Raw genomic sequence first — 19,744 nt, 5'->3', positions numbered from 1 at the left:
CGGGGGCCGCCCCTCTCTCGCTTCGCTCGGGGGGCGCCGCTGCGCGGCCTGCCCCACCTCCTTGTCCCTTACGCTAAGTTCCTCGTCTCGGCCAGGCGCGGTGTCTAGAAAAAAAAAAATCGGGTTGCAGCGCTCGCGTTCGCTCGCTCGCACAGACACGCCCCCGCCTAATCGGCGGGTGTTGGCGTTTAGTGAATGCATCGAGTGAGGCTCGCGCTCGCGTCCACTCGCCCTCGCCCATCGACTATAGACCATAATCAGTCAACTCCGTTTTGGTACATATTTGGGATAGTTTTACGAGAAAGCAGTCATATACTTGGCCCCAAATATGTACCTAAATGTTACAGAGACAATTCATTATTTGGAACATTTGGGGCGATTTGGGCACATATTTGGGATGCATTATCAGCTTCCGAGTGGAATCGATGTGAAATTCACATTGTGAACTACACTAGACCCATCCGCAACGACAAGATTACTGTGTTTGTACGTACAAACCAATTGCTTCTGGTGTTGGAGTCTTTTATAGCAGGTGCTTTGTACTGATATGCCCACGCGACTCGCATCCAGAACGCAGTTTAGCAGTAGGTAGGAATGGAGACGGTGGGCTCGGTAGTTGCCGGTGCCGTTGTCGGTGCGGTCGTGGTTACCACTGGAGTCGAGGTAGGCGCCACCGTCGTGCTCACGGGGGTCTCCGTTGGTGTTGATGTTGTACTGGCGGGGATTTCAGTCGGGGTTGTTGTGGTACTACCGGGGATTTCAGTTGAAGAACCCGTTGTTGCCGGGGTCGATGCCGGCGTGGCGGTGGAAGGCACTTGAGTCTCAGTAGGAGTGGCCGTCGTGCTTGCGGGGATGACGGTAGGAGTGGACGTCGTACTGGCGGGGATTTGAGTTGGAGTAGCTGTGGTGCTAACAGGCGTCTCGCTCGGAGTTGCCGTTTGACTGCCGGTGCTCGATGACGAAGCCTTCGAGCTGCTAGTACTAGATACGGTGGGGCTGTTACCGCTCGACGAACTGCTCGATGAAGAAGCAGGCTTTGAGTGGCTGCTGCTCGATGAGCTTACCGAGGAGCCGCTGGAAGAGCTCACAGAGGAACGACTGGACGAAGCCGCGAAAGAACCGCTTGATGAGCTCGCCGACGAAAGCGACAACCACGCGAATAGAACATCACCGAGCAATTGGTCTTCAAGATCCACCGCGCTCTCGTAGGTATTACCGGTCAGCCACACGTGCTGGTCACTATCGATGTTGAAGCGCGTCACGTTCATGAACGCAGAGTACGCGTCCAGGATCTCCGTCATGTTGCCGTAGAACTCGTCCGCCGGCAGCAGGTTCGTGAACGGATACCCAGCGATGCCCAGCAACACCAGCTCGTAGAACTTGCGCTGCGTCTTGTCGGCGATGCTGTCGATGAAGAGCCACTCGGCACTCGGAGCCTCGTTCATCAACGAGCTCACCATCTCGATCACCGTCGCCGTCTCGGCCTCACACTCCGCCGCCATACTATCGGGGAAGCCCACCAGTCCGCACCCGCCGTAGTAGTTGATCAGCTCGCTGGCAGGAGTCTTGTGCTCCGGGAACACACCCACGTAGCTGTCCGCCAGCACCTGGAACTTGGTGCCCTTCGACTCCACTCCCCACGTCTTCGCCACGTACGCCGACCACATCTGCGCGCCCAGCGACCCAGCGCTGTAACCGCCGATCACGAGCTGCTCCGGGTCCGGGTAGTTGGCCAGCGCCCACTTCAACACCGCCATCGTGTTGTTGTAGCCGTTCATGTACATGCCTTGGTCCTGGCCCAGGCACTGCTTGTTGCCCAGCGCCTGGTTGTACACGCTCTCGTAGGGCTCCAGGTACTTGTTGCCCACGAACAGGTCGCCCGTGCAGTACGGCAGGTACACGATGTTGTAGTCGTTGAAGACGTTGCCGTCCAGCGTGCGGTTCATGATGCCCGAGTCCGTGACGGACGCCTTGGTAGTGATGAGCGAGCTCGCGCCCAGCTGGCACTGCAGCGCGAAGTCGCACGTGTACTTGTCGACGCAGGCGCCGCCGCCCTGGAAGAAGAGCAGCAGCTTCTTCTTGCTCGCCTCCGCCGCAGGGAACACCTGGAAGAAGTACGTCGAGTTGGACGCGAACGTCGTCACGCTGTCCGTGTAGTCGTCGAAGGCGCAGCGCGTGTCGCCTCCCGGGTAGATGAGCACGCTGCCATCGTCGGTGGAGGCCGCGAGCGAATCGATAGCGCAGGCGTCTGAGTCTGTGACCTCACAGGTGCTTGTTCCAGCTTGAGTGGCGAGCACGGGGAGTGCCAGCAGCGCAATGGCGGCCTTGGTAGCTTGGATAACAGATACCATGGATAGCAGACGGGTATCAATGCCAGAGCAAACTTGGACGAGCTTGGACTGGCAAGGAAAATTGGGAAATGAGCTCGGATTGCAAACGCTGTCAGCGTATCGGAGCCCGACCGACCTTCGCTCTGGTGAACTGAGGGCAGAAGTCCGAGCTCTCTAGCTGAGCCCGTCTCTACCAGCTCCTTGCAAGTCCTTCTTTGCAGTCGATCGCGCCATGTTCATCATAGGCAAGCATTACAGTTTCCTACATTCGATGATTATGGTGATCCGTGGACGAGGTCGTAGCATTGCAAGGCTTCAGAGGGAACAGCGACGTCTCCCAACGCCTGACTTTCGTTCGAGCGGTGGATATGTTTCACCATACCATGGTTGATAGAGGTTCATTTGCACGCACTGCAGTTGACTGCTACGCTTTCCGTGATGGCAGCCAGCAGCCCTCATTTCCGCTGAGAGTTTTCATCGTTAGGTTTGGTGAGGACTCCTCACCGAGACTGCGATTTTCTCCAGAGGCGGAAGCACGCGCCCGGTCCTTGTAGAAGTTCGCGTGCTCCGAGTCTCCCGGCCTGGAGACCAAGACAGTGCAGAACTGCCGCCGCGCCGATAGAAATGCAGAGCAAAATGCGTGCAGGAAGTCACGAAGATGAGAGCCCTCCCTCGCACACGAGGCATTGGAAGGAGCCATAATGAGCTCCGTGGCAACTGCTTTCGTGCACATTTCGCAGGCAGCGATGAAAGTGGCCAGCGTTCCCTCCGTGTCAAGCACCGAAGACTCTCCGGCGGAGAGCAGGTAGATCTCTAGATCTCGAGATGGGGTGGCTTCCGGTGAGCAGGAAGATCGTCGATGTGCGAGTCAAGCGTTGCGTTGAAGTTGGTAAAATATGGTACAATGCACCAATGACACTCGATTGGACAAAAACGTACTGCTGCTCATTGCCAATGAGAATTTTGTCCAATGAGTCATTGGACAAAATAAATCAAGTTTTGACCAATGGTGTGTAGTGCATACATATCTGTTTGCTACGGGAATTGACATTTTTATTCCTTATACCACGTCATGAGTCAAACTGCACATCGAAATGTAAGCTACAGCACTGCTTTCCTGCATGTTACTTAGGATCGAAGAACACCGTACAAGAAAACCGATCTCACTAGCTACATATATCACTTGTCGGCTTAGTGGAGGTCGAAGACCCGGCCAACACATTTGTGATTGCGTGAATCGCATTGGTCGCTGTAAACTACGATGACGTCAAGCCATGGATGTTGACGAACCTTGTACCTTGTCAAATTCCTCCACTGCTAACCACGAACCAATCTCAAAACCGCAGCCAAGAAAGCACATCTCTCCGCTCCCGACGACCAGTATGAGCGCCAAGACTGTTTTGATCACCGGCAGCAACCGCGGCATCGGCCTCGCCTTCACCAAGCACTTCGTGGCTAACGGCTGGAAGGTCATCGCTGCCGCCCGCGATCCTCAGAGCGCCATCGACGTAAGCCGCTCAGATTGCTTTATTCATTTACACGAACAACCTCTAACTCTAATGTTTTTTTTTAATAACCAGCTCAAGTAGCTCAAGCTCGAGAAGGTCGTCCAGATCGACACGAGCGACGAATCGTCCATCAAGGCTGCTGCTGAGCTGCTGAAGGGCGAGCCCATCGACCTGCTGATCAACAACGCTGGCATTGGCGGCGGAGGCGGCATCGACCAGACCACCAAGACCGAGATGATGAAGCAGTTCGAGGTCAACACGGTGGGCCCTTTCCTCGTGACGCGCGCGTTCCTACCGAACCTGAAGCTTGCGGTCGACCAAAAGGGTTCAGCCACCGTTGGCCATGTCTCCTCGCGCATGGGCAGTATCGCGGACAACGGTTCGGGCGGCATGTACTGTTACGCGGTGGGTCCGGTCACAGCGCCACCGAGTGAACGCCGCCAGATGCCCGCCACCAGTCACGTGAAATGCAACACGCAACTTGTTTCCGCACTTAGTCTGCTCCTGGACTCGAGACTGATCTCCTACTCACTCAATGCAGTGTGGCTGTAGCTAGTCTGTCAGACACTCATACTACTTCAACACCTGTCTGCTGCTCCGCAGCTTCTCCTGTCCTCGTCCATCCTGCTTGGACTCACGCTCTTGTTGTCGCTGCTAGCGACACCTCCGTTGCGCCAACGGCTGCAACCGGAGCCGATTCCTAACATGTACGGCTACCGCGCGTCCAAGACGGCGCTGAACATGGTGAACTCGAGTCTGGCTACGGACCTGAAGGACGAGAAGATCATCGCGCTGGCGCTGCACCCCGGCTACGTGGTGACCCGCATGACCGGCCAGACGACCCCCGAGGACAGCGTGGCTGGCCTGACTAAGATCGTTGCCGAGGCCACTCCCGAAGACAGCGGCAAGTTCTTCCACTTCAACGGCAGTGGCCTGCTGTGGTAAGTGGTAGTTGTTGGAGGAGATCAAGGGTAGCATTGCGACGTCGAGCTTTATCCCCCTGAATGAGCTGCGATACCCATCGCATAGTTACACTGATAATTCAACGCACCCGGGAACACACCCTGCAGCTGAAGAATATACAGCGTCTGCTACCGCTGGTTATCAGTAGTGTCACCAGCCCACAGGGAGTAGCAACTGAAGGTGGACGTCGAATGCAGGGTTTGGGCGAAGAAACGATGCCATGGGCGGGCTGGAATCCATGCACAGACTTGCTGCAGAAAACTCACTCAGGTCAAACGACTTAGCGGCAAACGCCCTGATCGACACATGAAGTCAAGCGATGGGTTGTTCAGCTCGGGTGCGTCGTTGCTCGAGGCAAGTTAGTCAGTACCTTCCTCACCCGCTAACTTACGTTAATTTTCACATATCAACCCCCCATCATACATCATAGCATGATCGAGCATGGTCTGACCGCCTCGCGATCCATTCCTAGTCATTTCGCACGCCGAGCAGCTCCATGGCTTCGCCTTCGCGTAACTCGCGCTCCCGCTCGCGCTCGCCGGCGCAGTCGCCATCCCGCCGCTCGTCCAGCCGCAATGCGCGCAAAGGCTCCGCGTCCCGTTCGCGCTCGGCGCCCCGTTCTCGCTCTCGCTCGGCCTCCAGTGCGTGTCTTCTCCTCGTCCCTCCTCCTCTCGATCTCCTTCCTCCTCTAACTCCTCTAACTCCTCTCTCTCTCTCTCTCTCTCTCTCTCTCTCTCTCTCTCTCTCTTCGTGCCAGACGCGCGCTCGCCCGCCGACGCCAAGCGCTCCAGCAGCAGCAAACCCGAGCCCAAGCCTGTGTCTCTGCGCGTCGAGAACCTCACGCGCAACGTGAACGCCGACCACCTGCGCGAGATCTTCGGCAAGTTCGGGCTCGTGGTGCGCGTGGACATGGCCGTGCCCCGGGGCAAGGCCAGCGCCGTCGTGGTCTTCGCCTCCCAGCAGGACGCCGACAGCGCCAAGGACCACATGCATGACGGCTGGCTGGACGGCAACAAGCTGCGCGTGCTGCCGGACGCCCCCAGACCGGAGCCCAACAACCGGCGCAGAGTTTCGCTGTCCCCCAGGAGCCGCAGCCGTCGAGGCGGACGCGGACGCTCACCGTCCCCAACCGCGCGCAGCCGCCAGCGCTCGCCGCCTCGAGGAGCACGCGGACGCCGCGGCGTGTCACCGTTCCGCGGCAGAAGTCGCAGTCGCAGCCGAAGTTTCGGCAACAACCGACGCGGAGGTCGCTCCCGCTCGCGCTCGCCGGCGTTCCGTCGGCGCGGGGCGTCGCCGTTCAGAGGTGGACGACGCAGCCCGCCCCCGCCCTTCCGTGGAGGTCGTCGACGCTCGCCCAGCCCGTTCCGACGCCGCCGCAGCCCCAGTAGAAGCAGGAGCAGAAGCTTCAGCAGGAGCCGCAGCCGCAGCTTCAGTCGCGCACGTGGGCGAAGTCGCAGTCGAAGTGCAAGTCGCAGCAGGATCAGAAGTCGGGGAAGAAGCTTCAGCAGCAGAAGTCGCAGCCGAAGCTCCAGTCGTGGACGCGGTCGACGCCGCAGCCCCAGCAGCAGCCGAAGCCGCAGCCGCAGCTGAGGACAAGAGGTGCGCTACACTATTCAACCACGCTTACTGGTTCAGGTGTTTTTGATTTCGTGGTGCTTGCTGCCGCCTTACCAATGAATACATGTTCTGCATCTTCTCATTCTCTGTGCTTCATTTGAATGCATGCATGTAGGCTCACGACCATTGTCCTATGCTGTGCAGCGAGTCCAACTCGGCGCCTTACCACGGCAGCTCCGACAGGGGGATCTGAGCGTCCAGGTTAAAGAACTTGCCCGTGCTCTCGGGCGTCAGCGTGGCGATGAGGTTCGTCATCGCGGCCACACTGTCCGAAGGCTTCAGCGTCGCCTTGCCTCCGGTCATGTCGGTGTCCACGTAGCCAGGGTGGAACGAGACCACGGCGATGTTGCTCTCACGCAGCTCGGTGGCCAGTGCGCGGGTGATCATGTTGAGCGCAGCCTTGGAGGAGCCGTAGCCGTAGAAGACATCTTTAAAGGCAGCAACAGTCTTCGTCGTGCAGCTGGTGATGCTACCCAGAAACGATGATAGCTGGACGACGAAGGCGGAGCCGTGGGTCTTCGAAGCGAGCTGCAGGTTGGGCAGCAGCGCGCGCGTCACGAGGAACGGTCCGACGGTGTTGACTTCGAACTGACGCATCAGGGACTGCTTGGTGCCGGACGAAAGCCCGCTCGGTAGGCTGATCCCGGCGTTGTTAATGAGCAGATCGATGGCGACGCCCTCCAGCTGACGGGCCGCTTCAACGATGGAGGCCTCGTCGGCCGTGTCCATGGTGACGATCTTGAACGGAGACAGCGCCGTCAACTACAGGATTGCCAGTGTTTGTTAGACTGAGGTTTGATCATGCAGACTACCAATGCACTGAGTACCTTTTCCGTGTTGCTGTTCGCACGAGCCGTGGCGATGACGTTCCAGCCGGCCTTGACGTAGTGCTCGACGAAGGTGAGGCCGATGCCACGCGTGCTTCCCGTGATGAGAACCGTCTTGTTGGTGGATGCCATAGTTGCGTTGAAGGGGTCTTAGTGAAGTGTTTGGGGGTTACGAAGCTTTTTGAAAAGTGAGATTGCCTACTCGGCCAGCAGCGACCAGCCACTCGCATGAAGCGAAAATTGCCGCCGAAGGTTGCATTTTGATTGAAGGAACTTCCTACTACATGTAGACAGCTAGGAAGCTGTAGTTCTGCTCGATGGAGAGTCAGCAACAGCGATGACGCCCAGAACAATCGTCGCCCTTGATTGTCATTTGCCGAGCTGGTCATCGTCGGAGCTTGATTGAGACGTTCCAACCACTTCAGTCATCACACGACCGGGTAAACCGGGATCACGTCGACATGTTCATGTAAGTCGCAAGAATGATGTTTGCAACCAGAAGCTCATCAGCGCTCACACGTCACAGGTCGACATTTCAGCTTACGTGCTCACATGTCACGTGTTCAACTTACAGTCCCTTTTCGTCCAATCACCGCGTAGAGCTCCGCTAATTAATCTGCTGACGTCAGCCGCTGTGAGGACATGATCAAAGATGTCTTCCCAAGAGACATCGACATCGACCCCCCACGTGCCTGCTGGCAGTCACTCCTGAATTTGCCTCCCCTCGCTCAAGTCAAGCCAATCCCCTCCACAGCCATGGCCGCCGTCACCGCCGACTACAAGCTCTTTACGCCGCTGAAGCTGGGCGACGACCTCGAGCTCAAGAACCGCGTCGTGTTCGGCCCGCTGAGCCGCGGCCGCGCCAACGCCGACCGCGTGCCGTCCGCCGACAACGAGCTGTACTACGAGCAGCGCGCGGGCGCCGGCCTCATCATCTCGGAGGCCACCGCCATCTCCGAGCAGGGCTACGGCTGGTACCACGCCGCGGCCTGCTACACGGACGCCCACGTGGAGGGCTGGAAGCGCGTGACCGAGCGCGTGCACAAGAAGGGCGGCAAGATCTTCATGCAGATGTGGCACATGGGTCGCCAGAGCCACTCGAGCTTCAACCCCAAGGGCGAGATCGTGTCCGCGTCGGCGCTGCGTCTCGAGCGCGGCCACACGCGCAACGCCGACTACGTCGCGTCCGACTACGAGACGCCGCGTGCGCTGGAGACGGACGAGATCCCTGGTGTCGTTGAGTCTTACCGCCACGGAGCTGAGTTGGCGCTCAAGGCCGGCTTTGACGGCGTCGAGCTCCACGGCGCCAACGGCTACCTCATCGACCAGTTCCTGCAGTCCGTCACCAACAAGCGCACGGACAAGTACGGCGGCTCGTTTGAGAACCGCGCGCGTCTTCTGATGGAGATCGTGGAGGCCGTCAAGACGGTGGTGCCGGCGCACCGCATCGGCGTGCGTCTCGCCCCCAACGGCGCCTTTGCCGGCATGGGCAGCGAGGACAACTACGAGATGTTCAAGTACACGATGGAGCGTCTGAGCACGTACGGCCTCGGCTACCTGGCCATCCTGGACGGCTTCGGCTTCGGCTTCACGGACAAGTGCCGTCACACCACCGCGTTCGACGCCAAGACGGCGTTCAAGGGCATCGTCATGGCTAACAACAACTACACGCGCGACCGCGCCGAGGGTGCCATCCGCACGGGAGCTGCGGACCTGGTGGGCTTCGGACGTCTGTACATCTCGAACCCCGACCTGGCCGAGCGCTTCCAGAACGACTGGCCGATCGCCCCCGAGGCTGGCCACGAGGTGTACTATAACTCGTCGCTGGGCGGACAGAGCTACAACGACTTCCCGGCGTACAAGCCTACGAACGGCAAGGACAACTAGACAGGATGCTTAAAGTTGTAGCAGCTTTTAGCTGATAATAAACTGTTCGTGATAACAAGATGACAACGCATAACTTCGGCATACCACTACTGCAGTACGGACTGTAGTGGAAAAAAAGTTTGCAGATTGCTCGCCTCTCCCCACTCACCACCACCCAGTGATGTTGCCGAAGCCGTCACAAAGGTGCCAGTTTCACGACTTCACTTTGAGTGTACAACCTTCCAAGGCAGAAGGAGCTCTCTCCACGAGCCATTCCACAACGCCAGCCCATGCTACTTCAAAAATTGACCCCAAACGGAAGGCACGGCACTCTGGAAATTCGGAGAATATGAACACTGCTGTATCGAGGCGCGCTGACCTGCTGAAAAGCGCACCGCTCGGAGCGATTGGATCGAAGCCCCTTGACCACTTTTAGGTGGCACTTTGCAGCTGCTAGATCCATTGCCTTCGTAGTGCAGCCCTCCTCGCGGTTAACATGAAGCCATTTCACCACTTCCGAGTGTCCGTTTCTAGCTGCGTTATCCATCGCGTCGGTTGTGCACCCCTCTTGGCGGTGCTCGTGCAGCCACTTGACAACATCGAGGTGACCATTCTCAGCAGCTTTGTCCATAGCTTTAGTGTTGCATACCCCCTTGAAGTGTTCGTGCAACCATTGCACGACATCCAAATGACCATTTGCAGCAGCTGCAGCCATCACTCCTCGAAGATCGAATCTTTCGTGCCTGTTAGCGTGCAACCACTTCACCATGTCCAGGTCCCCACGTCCGGCGCAGATTCTCATGGTATCTCCTTGGCAACCTGCCTCGTGAGTCGTGTGAAGCCGCCTCACCACGTCAAGGTGGCCGCGTATAGCTGCCTTGTGTATTGCTGCTGACCAGATACGTCCTCTCATGGAGCCATCTCACCATCTCAAGGTCCCCATTGGCAGCAGCGTTCTCCATCGCGAACATGCTGTATTCAATTTGAGTATTCTCGTGAAGCCACTGAACAACCTCCAAACTTCTAGTGCAAGCCAGAACCGTGACGCTGCAATCGTCTGGCATCTTTGTATGTAGATACTTCAGCACATCCAGGTGACCGCTGTCCGTGGCTCGAAAGAATGCGTGACCAATATCTCCAATCTCTTTCTCCTCGAGGAGCCATTTGACGATGTCCAAATGACCGTGCCCAGCAGCAACCTCTAGAGCTTCTATAGGCTCTCGCACTAACCCCCGACCGAATAGAATCTTCAGCACGTCCAGGTCACCAAACTCTGCGGCGCTCCTGTAAATGTTGTCATGCTGGAGAGCAGCATCCAGATCTTCCAGTTCAGCATTATCCAGAAACCATAGTATGATTTCCCATTGACGCTTCAACACCGCGACATTTAACGCATCAACAATTTCGAGTTCAAAGTTGCCATAGAGCCACTGTACAATCTCCAAGTTTCCGACCTCTGCTGCTGATTCGGTCAAATACCCGGCACATTCAGGCCGAACCGCAGCATTTTCTCGAAGCCATTTCACTACGTCCTGATGGGAATTCCGGATAGCTCCAGCCAACTCTAATCCTCCCCAAAAGCCCCTGCTGCCATGATTTTCCCACAACCATTTCAAAATGTGCAGGTGGCCGTTAGACGCTGCTTGGGATGCAACATCCGCGATAAACTCCCTAGGTAAATAGCTATCTGCCACCCATTTTAGCGTTTTCAACTCCCCACGTGCTGTTTGCTCGGGCTGGCACGACATTAACGTCCCAACGACGGAGAAATAAACCCTTCGTCACGGCTTCATGAGCGGCCAGGTACTGGAGTAGGCGCAAACGGCCACCCGAAATCTTGTACGCAGCGGTTAACGTTAACGAGTCAGAGAGTTCGTCCAGAAAAGAATCAATCACTCGAAGCACACTATCGTCTCCGATTTCGTGAAGGCAAACAAGCCGCGCGGCCGTGAACACTGGGTACGCTGGCCACTCACTTGTATCCTCTCGGGCATTCATTGCTCTTACAGCAGGAGACGGCTTGAATTTCTTATCTTGATGCATCAGAACTAGCGGAAATTGATGAATGAAGGAAATCCACCGCCCCCGTCCCATATTCACTTATCGGCCATGGCTACGGACAAGTGCCGTCACACCACCGCGTTCGACGCCAAGACGGCGTTCAAGGGCATCGTCATGGCTAACAACAACTACACGCGCGACCGCGCCGAGGGTGCCATTCGCACGGGAGCTGCGGACCTGGTGGGCTTCGGACGTCTGTACATCTCGAACCCCGACCTGGCCGAGCGCTTCCAGAACGACTGGCCGATCGCCCCCGAGGCTGGCCACGAGGTGTACTATAACTCGTCGCTGGGCGGACAGGGCTACAACGACTTCCCGGCGTACAAGCCTACGAACGGCAAGGACAACTAGACTGTTCCTAGCAGCTTTTAGCTGCAAGCAAAAATAATAAAGGATTCATGAAAGCGATACCAGCGTTCCCCATTCTACCGACGCCCTATCAGCTACAGTAATGGTGGCACAACGTTAACGAACGATATCAACGCATAAAAGTATCCCTACATTGAAAAGGAAGCTGTCCGTCCGCCTCACTTGCTAGTCCGAACAAAAATACGAAAATCCTTCGTCTTGGCTTACCACCTTCCAGTTGTGCTGCCGAAGCCAGTCGCAAATGTGCCAATTCCACGACTTCACTTTGAGTGCACGACCTTCTAAGGCAGTAGGAGCTCGTTCAATCAGCCACTCCACAACGCCAACCCATTCGACTTTAGGGAACGGCGCCAGACGAAATCCACGGCACTCTGGAAATTCTGAGAACATGAACACCGCTGTGTCGTGGCGTGTTGACTCGATGAAAAGCCATTCAAGGGCCAACGCTGAGCACCGCTCGGAGCAATGGGATCGCAGCAAATGACTGTTTGCAGCCGCGCCGTCCATTGCCTTCGTAGTGCAGCCTTCCTTTCGATTATCATGACGCCATTTCACCACTTCCAAGTGTCCGTTTCTAGCTGCGTCGTCCATTGCGTCGGTTGTACACCCCTCTGGGCGGTGCTCGTGCAGCCACTTGACGACGTCAAGATGGTCATTCATTGCTGCTCCATCCATCGCTTGAGTAGTGCATCCTTCATCGCGGTTTTCGTGAATCCATTGCACCACTTTCAAGTGGCCATGGGCAGCGGCAGTGTCCATAGCTCTGTGAAGATCGAATTGGTCGTGCCTGTTAGCGTGAAGCCACTTCATCATATTCAAGTCACCACGTCTGGCGCAGATTTCCATGGTATCTGGTTGGCAATCAGAATTCCAGTTGGCGCGAAGCCACCTCACCACTTCAAGGTGGCCGTGTACAGCTGCCTCGTGCATTGCTGACCAGCTACTTCCTTCCCTGTTATCAGCATGAAACCACTTCACCATCTCAAGGTCGTTATTGGCGGCGGCGTCCTCCACCCCATATATTGTGAGAACTTGGGTATTCTCGTAAAGCCACTGAACCTCCAAGGTTCTACATGTAGTACGGGAAACGCGAGCTACAAACGCGACGCTGGAACCGTATTGCATCTTGTTGTGTAACTACGTGAGCACTTCCAGGTGGCCGCTGACCGTGGCTAGATAGAATGAGTAACCAATATCTCGAAGCTCTTTCTCCTCAACGAGCCATTTGACGATGTCCAAGTGACCGTGCTCAGCAGTAACCTCGAGAACTTCTACAGGTTCTCGCACCAGTCCCCGGCCAAATAAAACCTTTAGCATGTCCAAGTCACCAAACTTCGCGGGGCTCATGCAGACGCTGTCATGTTGGAGAACAGCATCCAGATCTTCCAGTTCAGCATTATCCAGAAACCAAAGCATGACTTCCGACTGGCCTTTCGCCGCCGCTGCATGAAATGCATCAACAATTCCAAGCTCAAAGTGTTTGTAGAGCCACTGCACGATGCCCAAGTTTCCAACCCCCGCCGCTGATTCGATCAAATACCCGCCACATTCAGGCCAAACCGCAACATTTTCCCGTAGCCAGTCGACGACGTGCTGATGGGAATTCAAGATAGCTCCAGCCAACTCTACTCCTCCCCAAAAACCTCGGCTGTGGTGTTTCTCCCACATCCACGTCAAAATCTCCAGGTAGCCGTTCGACGCAGCTTCAGCGACGACTTCAGCCAGGAATTCCCCGGGTAAATAGCTCTCCGTAACCCATTTTAGCGTCTCATGTCGCCACGTACTGCGGCTCGACCCGTGACGGTATTAACATCCCACCGCCGAAGCTAAAAGTCCTTCGATACAGTCTCGTGAGTCGCTAGATACTGGAGTAGGCGCAAACTGCCACCCGAAAGCTCGTACGCAGCGGTTAACGTTAACGAGTCGGAGAGTTCGTTCAAAAAGGAGTCGACCAGTCGAAGCACACGATCGTCTCCAATTGCGTGAAGGCAAACGAGCCGCGTGGCCGTGAACACTGGGAACGCTGGCCACTAGCTTGTATCCACACGGGCGACCTGCCGATTCATTGGAGGAGACGGCTTGGGTTTGTTGTCTTGGTGAGCGGAAATCGACAATGTACGAAGAAAGATATGGGGTCCCCGTCCCATATTCAGCTTATACCTGTTCGCTCCACAGCTACCGAACTTGCAAGCCGTGAGCAACTGATACGGTTATTGCGTCGGCTGGAGAAAAGCATTGTCCGAGACGCTTGAGTTTTGTGGCGTGAACAACGCCTCAATCTAGCGAGCCGAACGACTGGAGCAGCGCGTAGCCGCCGACCACTCGATTATGAGCGAAAGGGTCGGCGTAGGCGGCAGCAACAGGTTGCTGTCCCCAATGAACGGAGTCGGTCGCAGGATTAGTGTGGGGTATAGTCGTCCCCGTCGCTGTCGCCGTAGCTCCGGTAAGGAGACCGCGATGCTATTGATCGCAACGGTTGCTAGAGAATCGCAGACTGACCATGGAAGCGCGCGTTGTTCCATCACGAGCGGATCGTTAGATAGCTTAGAACACTTCCGCTGCTACCTCCTTTCAACCGGCTACAGTAACACATGATCTTTGCTATGTTTATGAAATCTTTTCACGAAATCCCCGACCTAGTGCATTTGAGCACGTACGGACGGCAAGCGCTTGCCGGACAAGTTTCATATCGGCGTACACTATGATCTACAACGACTAATACTTCGTAGCAGCTTTTGGGCAACCTTTTAACGTTTTAAAAATGGTGACACATTGGTGAAGGAAGCCAAACGCAGCAAAACCAAGTATTAGGTTGAAACGGTACTGTCCGTCCGCCTAACTCAAGCACCCCAGACGAATTGCGAGAAAGCATTGTCTTGGCTTACTACTTTCCAGTCATGTTGCCGAAGCCAGTCGCAAACGTGCCAGTTCCACGACTTCACCTTGAGTGTACAACCTTCCAGAGCGGTAGGCGCATGCTCAATCAGCCACTCCACAACTTCGAGCCCTGCGACTTCAAAACTTGACCCCAATCGAAACTTACGGCACTCCGGAAATTCCGAGAACATGAAAACCGCTGTGTCGAGGCGTGTTGAGTTGCTGAAAGCCATTCAAGGGCCAACGCTGAGCACCGCTCGGAGCGATGGGATCGAAGCCACTTGACCACCTTCAAATGACTGTTCGCAGCCGCGCCGTCCATCGCCTTCGTAGTGCAGCCCTCTTCTTGATTATCATGAAGCCATTTCACCACTTCCAAGTGTCCATTGCTAGCTGCGTCGTCCATTGCGTCGGTTGTACACCCCTCTCGACGGTGCTCGTGCAGCCACTTGACGACATCAAGTTCACCATTCCCAGCCGCTCTATCCATCGCCCAGCTAGTGCATCCTTCGTCGCGGGTTTCGTGAAACCATTGCACGACATCCAAGTAGCCAAATGCAGCAGCTACGTCCATGTTAATAGCTCGGTCCGGATCGACAGCCTCGCTCCGGTTAGCACGCAACTACTTGGCCATTTCTAGATCCCCACGGCAGGCGCATAAGTACATGGTATCTTGGCGACAACCCTCGCTCCGATTCTCGTGTAGCCACTTAACTACGTCAATATGGCCGCGTGTGGCTGCCACGTGCATGGCTAACGAGGTACACCCTTCCGTGTAGTTGGCATGGAGCCATTGCACGATTCCAAGATGCCCATTGGCAGCAGCCTCGTCCATGGCTTGCACCGTACAGCGAGCTCGCGTGTTTTCATGAAGCCACCGAACAATTCCCATGTATCCGGCGACGGCAGCACCATCCAAAAGCGAGTCAATGCACGCTTCAGCCTTCGTTTCGCGCAAGTACTTCAGCACGTCCAGATGTCCATGGTCGGCGGCTCGATCAAATGCGTGACCAATATCTTCTATTCCTTGCTCTTCGATTAGCCATTTGACGATGTCCAAATGACCGTGTCCAGCAGCCACCTCCAAAACTTCTGCAGGCTCTTGCACTAGCCCCCGACCGAAAAATATCTTTAGCATGCCCAGGTCGCCAAACTCTGCGGGGCTCATGTAGACATTCTCGTCCCGAAGAGCAGCATCCAGGCCTTCGTGCTCAGCGTGGTCTAGAAACCATAGTATGATTCCCAGCTGACCCTTCAACACAGCTGCGTTGAACGCATCGACAAGGTCAAGCTCAAAGTTGTCGTAGATCCACTGCACGATCCCCAAGTTTCCGCACTCGGTCGCTGCCTTGATCAAATACCCGGCACATTCAGGCCGAACCGCAACATTTTCTCGTAGCCAGTCCACGATGTGTTGGTGGTGGTTACGTAGAGCCCCCGCCAGCTCAACTCCTCCCCAGTAGCCTCTGCTGCGATAGTTCTCCCACATTCCATGTCAATATCTGCATGTGGCCATTGCATGCAGCTTCAGCGACGACTTCCGTGAGGAATTCTCCGGGTAAATAGCTCTCTGCGACCCACTTCAGCGTCCCCAAATCCCCACGAGCCGCTGCTTGGCCTGTGACGGCGTTAACGTCCCAGCGGCGGAGAAAGGAGTCTTTCGTCTTGGATTCATGGGTCGCCAGGTACTGCAGCAGCCGCAGACTGCCACCCGACACCTTGTAGGCAGTGGAGAAACTCCATGATCCGGAAACTTCATCCAGAAAGCTGTCGATCTCCCGGAGGACGCTGCTGTCTCCAATAACGTGAAGCTGTTCGCGGCAAACGAGACGCGCTGCAGTGAACACTGGGAGCGCAGGCCACTCGCTGGTGTCCACCCCGGCAGGTCGCCGGTTTATTGTAAGTCCTGCAGCAGACGGCTTGAGTTTTTTTCCTTGGTGCTTCATAGTCTCCGGGGCAGTATCTGGTAGAGAAAACGCGCTTCCCCGTCCCATGTTGTTATTTTTCATTCTTGTCCTCGAGTTTTTTTTTGCTTGGATAGGACGTATTTGCGACGAATTGCGATCAATACTTGACCATTGTGTGGAAGGTTACTACTCTTATTCTCATACATACGCTCACATTGGGCGCTCTCTTGGGCGCGCGAACTCGACTCGGATCAAAAACGGTGTGGTGGTGGTGGGTGGGGTCGAAGTTACTTGTGTGGTTCTGACTAACTTCCGTCGGTGCTACAGCTGCAGCTCAAAGCCAGCCGGTCCCTTCTTGCTCTTCTTGTCTTCGCCGTCCCCAGTCGTCTGCCTCTTGACGGTCGTCGACTGTTGCGGCGTGTCCATCGGGATGAGACTGAACTCAATGTTGACGACCTCGCCGCTGTCGTCGGTCACAGCGGCTGCCACGAGACTCACCGCCACGCTCTTCCCCCCTGCAGCGGGCGTCTTCACCAGCGCGCCCCTCGACTGCTTCGAGTCGCGCGTCTTCTCAAAGACACTGTCCAGCGCCTCCTTGTCCGCGCAGAGGTACGGGCGCAGCGTCTTCTTCTTCTTGAGCGCGGGCTCCGAGACGCCCACGAACTTGGCGAAGGCGGCGTTAAACGTGACTGTCTTGAAGCCCAAGTCCACCACCACGCGCGGCGTGGACGTGCGCTCGAAGCAGGTGCGCAGCAGCTTGTCGACCTTGGCGGAGCCGGCCCGGCTGCCCTGCGCGCGGAAGCTGTCGGCCTGGCGCTCGGCGCGCTCGGCCTTCTGGTTGGCGATGAGCAGGTCGCTCTGCAGCTTCTCGATCAGGTGCGTCGTGTTGTCCAGGATGCTCTGCTTGCTCTTCTTGGTCTGCACGCCGGCGTCGTCCAGCAGCGTCTTGAGCTGCGCGATGCGCTCGTTCAGCTTGAACATGCGCTGCTTCTCCTTGAGGTTCAGGTCCTCGCGCGAGCGCTTCTTGGCCGCGGGGCTCGAGCCGGCGCTGGGCGGCGTGGGCTGCGGCTGGTACGCGGAGGACGACACGTGCAGCAGCGGCGCGTGTTGGGCGGAAGGGGCAGGAGGCGCAGGCTGGTAGTAGTGCGCGCCCGGCTCGTATTTGATGGCATGTTGCTGGTGTTGCTGGTGTTGCGCGTGGTGTTGCTGCATGAGGTGGTTGTAGTCGTGCTGCGCGGGCACGTGCATGTTCATGTGCGTCATGGGCGGCATGAAGAGCTTGGGGCGGTCGCTCTGTTGCTGCTGGTCGTAGCGCATGGTGTCCGTCGAGGGGGCGTGAACTGCTGTGGGCGGCGCGAGTCAACGTCAAGAATGCGGCGAGGACAGATGGCGCTCGTTGAAAGGCGCCGCGGTTGGCTGAAAAGCGGCGCCCGGCCGGCTGGATTGGTGGAAATGGCGGGAGTGGTACACTGTGCCGTGCATGGATACATTGCCCCTGTTGTCGATTTTTGGGCGCGTCAGTGATCTCGACTTGCAAGCGCGTTTAGCAAGATGGCTACAAAAGACAGTTTGCTTGACGGCAACGCTGGAGGTTGTCAAGACACCGTCAACGTATTGTTGACACCTTCGGGCTGATGATATCGTAAGCAAACCTCTTACATGCACTCCCCCGTTACTGAGCTCTTTGCTGGCGCTACTGTACTTCAACGAAGACAGTCAGGGCTCCGTAGTCACTAGCGACGAAAGTCTCACTTTCGAAAAAGCTCCAAGCCCCGAACACCTTCGCCAAGAACCCCTTCATTTCTCTGCAGCCATGGCAACCGCCAAGAAGACCGTCCTCATCACGGGAAGCACGCGCGGCATCGGCCTCGCCTTCGTCGAGCACTACGTCAAGGCCGGCTGGAACGTCGTCGCCACGGCTCGCGCCAACAGCAACACGGACAAGGTACGGTATGGCCCTCTACTTCGCTTCCAGTGCTACTGCTCACCCTCTCTTACTTTGACTGCCTCCTCCCCTAGCTGTCGGCGCTCTCACCGTTCAAGATCGTCACCATCGACACGGCCGACGAGGCCTCCATCGTTGAAGCGGCCCATCAACTGGAGGGCGTTGGCATCGACCTGCTCATCAACAACGCGGGGATTGGTCTGCCCGGTGGCCTCACTTCCACTACCAAGGAATCAATCATGCGCCAGTTCGAGGTCAACGCCGTCGGACCGTTCTTGGTCACGCGCTCGCTGCTGCCCAACCTGCAGCTCGCCGCGAAGGTCCACGGCGCTGCCTTCGTCGTTCAGCTTTCGTCGCTGCTGGGCAGCATCACCAGCTGCACACCTGAGACTGCGGCTTCGTATAAGGATGCAATCTACGGCTACGGATCCTCCAAGGCTGCGCTCAACATGATCACGCGCGCGCTGGCTGTTGAGCTGCGCGAGAGCAACATCGCGGTGGTCTCGGTCCACCCTGGCTATGTGGACACCGACATGACCGGAGGCAAGGCGACGCTGCAGCCTTCGGACAGCGTGGCCGCCATGACGAGCCTCATCACCACGCTGACGCCCGAGAGCACGGGCAAGTTCTTCAACCTGGACGCTCAGATCGCTCTGTTGGAGCTGCCCTGGTAATGCTGTAGGAGTGCCGAGAGCAGGGAATGTGCATTCTTTTGCAACCTTCAGCTCAGTAGCACAAGCGTTCTCTTCTGAGTTCAAGGAGGCTACACCAAGGCCAGTAAAATAATAAAAAAATCGGTTGATGAACATTGAATTAAGCTGGCACTCATCTTCACGCAACGTTCGAAGTGTAATTCTATGTTTCCTTGCGATGCTTTCTGTCTAGTTCACCGGCAGCAACCGCGGCGCCTTCATCACGGATCACGAGGATAACGACTAGAAGGTCATCGCTCCGCCGCTATCTGCACAGCACCACCAATGCACGTTGCTATCATGTGCCATTCATTTAGCCAACCAACCTCTACCTTGAATTTTTCAGAACGACAAGATTGCTCATATCGACATGAAAGGCCAGCCCATCGACTTGCTGATCAACAACGTAGGTGGCGGTGGCGGAGGCGGCATCGACCAGGCCACCAAGACCGAGATGATGAGGCCAACACAGTGGGCCCCTTCCTCGTGACTCTGAAGCTGGCGGCCGCGAAGAACAGCTCACCCAACGTTGGCCTGGACAACGTCACGGACAACGGCACGACCGCGCGAGACGGCGTTGAAGATGGGAAACTCGAGTCTTGCTGCACACCTGAAGATTATCGCGGCGGCGCTGCACTCCGGGTACGTAGTCAAGAAGCCGCACTGGCCAGAGGACGGCGTAGGTATCCAACTGAAGCAGCATTCAGTATTAAGCTGAAGCAAATCCACCTGAATCGTGAAAACAGAGTATCTTTCGTTCTTAACGAGCCAGCCTATCGAAC

General features: G+C 56.6%; 8 protein-coding genes across 8 annotated transcripts; 3 read left to right on the top strand and 5 right to left on the bottom strand.

Annotated features, from left to right (window-relative positions):
* Positions 1 to 578: 578 nt before the first annotated feature.
* On the bottom strand, positions 579 to 2,351 carry PHYSODRAFT_511024 (hypothetical protein; the record flags this gene model as incomplete). Its single annotated transcript, XM_009532010.1, has 2 exons — positions 579 to 924; positions 1,141 to 2,351. The coding sequence occupies 2 exons, from the start codon at positions 2,349 to 2,351 to the stop codon at positions 579 to 581; spliced, it is 1,557 nt and encodes a 518-aa protein (XP_009530305.1).
* Positions 2,352 to 3,712: 1,361 nt separating this feature from the next.
* On the top strand, positions 3,713 to 6,446 carry PHYSODRAFT_257219 (hypothetical protein; the record flags this gene model as incomplete). The annotated part of the gene is made up of 7 exons (XM_009532009.1): positions 3,713 to 3,838; positions 3,920 to 4,243; positions 4,442 to 4,779; positions 5,294 to 5,442; positions 5,559 to 6,104; positions 6,181 to 6,400; positions 6,437 to 6,446. 7 exons carry the CDS (start codon positions 3,713 to 3,715, stop codon positions 6,444 to 6,446), a joined length of 1,713 nt encoding a protein of 570 aa, XP_009530304.1.
* Positions 6,447 to 6,580: 134 nt separating this feature from the next.
* On the bottom strand, positions 6,581 to 7,408 carry PHYSODRAFT_361123 (hypothetical protein; the record flags this gene model as incomplete). Its single annotated transcript, XM_009532008.1, has 2 exons — positions 7,246 to 7,408; positions 6,581 to 7,180 (listed from the first exon to the last, which is right to left on the bottom strand). Exons 1-2 carry the CDS (start codon positions 7,375 to 7,377, stop codon positions 6,581 to 6,583), a joined length of 732 nt encoding a protein of 243 aa, XP_009530303.1. The 5' UTR covers positions 7,378 to 7,408.
* A 559-nt stretch (positions 7,409 to 7,967) lies between these two features.
* On the top strand, positions 7,968 to 9,190 carry PHYSODRAFT_286509 (hypothetical protein). The gene has a single exon (XM_009532007.1). It carries the CDS (start codon positions 8,002 to 8,004, stop codon positions 9,130 to 9,132), a length of 1,131 nt encoding a protein of 376 aa, XP_009530302.1. The 5' UTR covers positions 7,968 to 8,001; the 3' UTR covers positions 9,133 to 9,190.
* A 219-nt stretch (positions 9,191 to 9,409) lies between these two features.
* Positions 9,410 to 12,300, bottom strand: PHYSODRAFT_512504 (hypothetical protein; the record flags this gene model as incomplete). Its single annotated transcript, XM_009532006.1, has 2 exons — positions 9,410 to 9,732; positions 12,027 to 12,300. The coding sequence occupies 2 exons, from the start codon at positions 12,298 to 12,300 to the stop codon at positions 9,410 to 9,412; spliced, it is 597 nt and encodes a 198-aa protein (XP_009530301.1).
* A 378-nt stretch (positions 12,301 to 12,678) lies between these two features.
* On the bottom strand, positions 12,679 to 16,364 carry PHYSODRAFT_334714 (hypothetical protein; the record flags this gene model as incomplete). Its single annotated transcript, XM_009532005.1, has 4 exons — positions 12,679 to 13,287; positions 14,708 to 15,000; positions 15,184 to 15,898; positions 15,957 to 16,364. The coding sequence occupies 4 exons, from the start codon at positions 16,362 to 16,364 to the stop codon at positions 12,679 to 12,681; spliced, it is 2,025 nt and encodes a 674-aa protein (XP_009530300.1).
* Positions 16,365 to 16,745: 381 nt separating this feature from the next.
* PHYSODRAFT_427817 (hypothetical protein) lies at positions 16,746 to 17,627 on the bottom strand (the record flags this gene model as incomplete). Its single annotated transcript, XM_009532004.1, has 1 exon — positions 16,746 to 17,627. A coding segment is annotated over one exon (882 nt), but the record flags the coding sequence as incomplete, so codon positions are not given.
* A 511-nt stretch (positions 17,628 to 18,138) lies between these two features.
* Positions 18,139 to 18,944, top strand: PHYSODRAFT_316408 (hypothetical protein; the record flags this gene model as incomplete). The annotated part of the gene is made up of 2 exons (XM_009532003.1): positions 18,139 to 18,270; positions 18,345 to 18,944. 2 exons carry the CDS (start codon positions 18,139 to 18,141, stop codon positions 18,942 to 18,944), a joined length of 732 nt encoding a protein of 243 aa, XP_009530298.1.
* Positions 18,945 to 19,744: the final 800 nt, after the last annotated feature.

This window comes from Phytophthora sojae (assembly GCF_000149755.1).
Source record: "Phytophthora sojae unplaced genomic scaffold PHYSOscaffold_6, whole genome shotgun sequence".
Classification (NCBI taxonomy): Eukaryota; Oomycota; class Peronosporomycetes; order Peronosporales; family Peronosporaceae; genus Phytophthora; species Phytophthora sojae.
The sequence above is the reverse complement of the archived record's forward strand: the minus strand, read 5'-3'. Positions and strand labels throughout refer to the sequence as shown.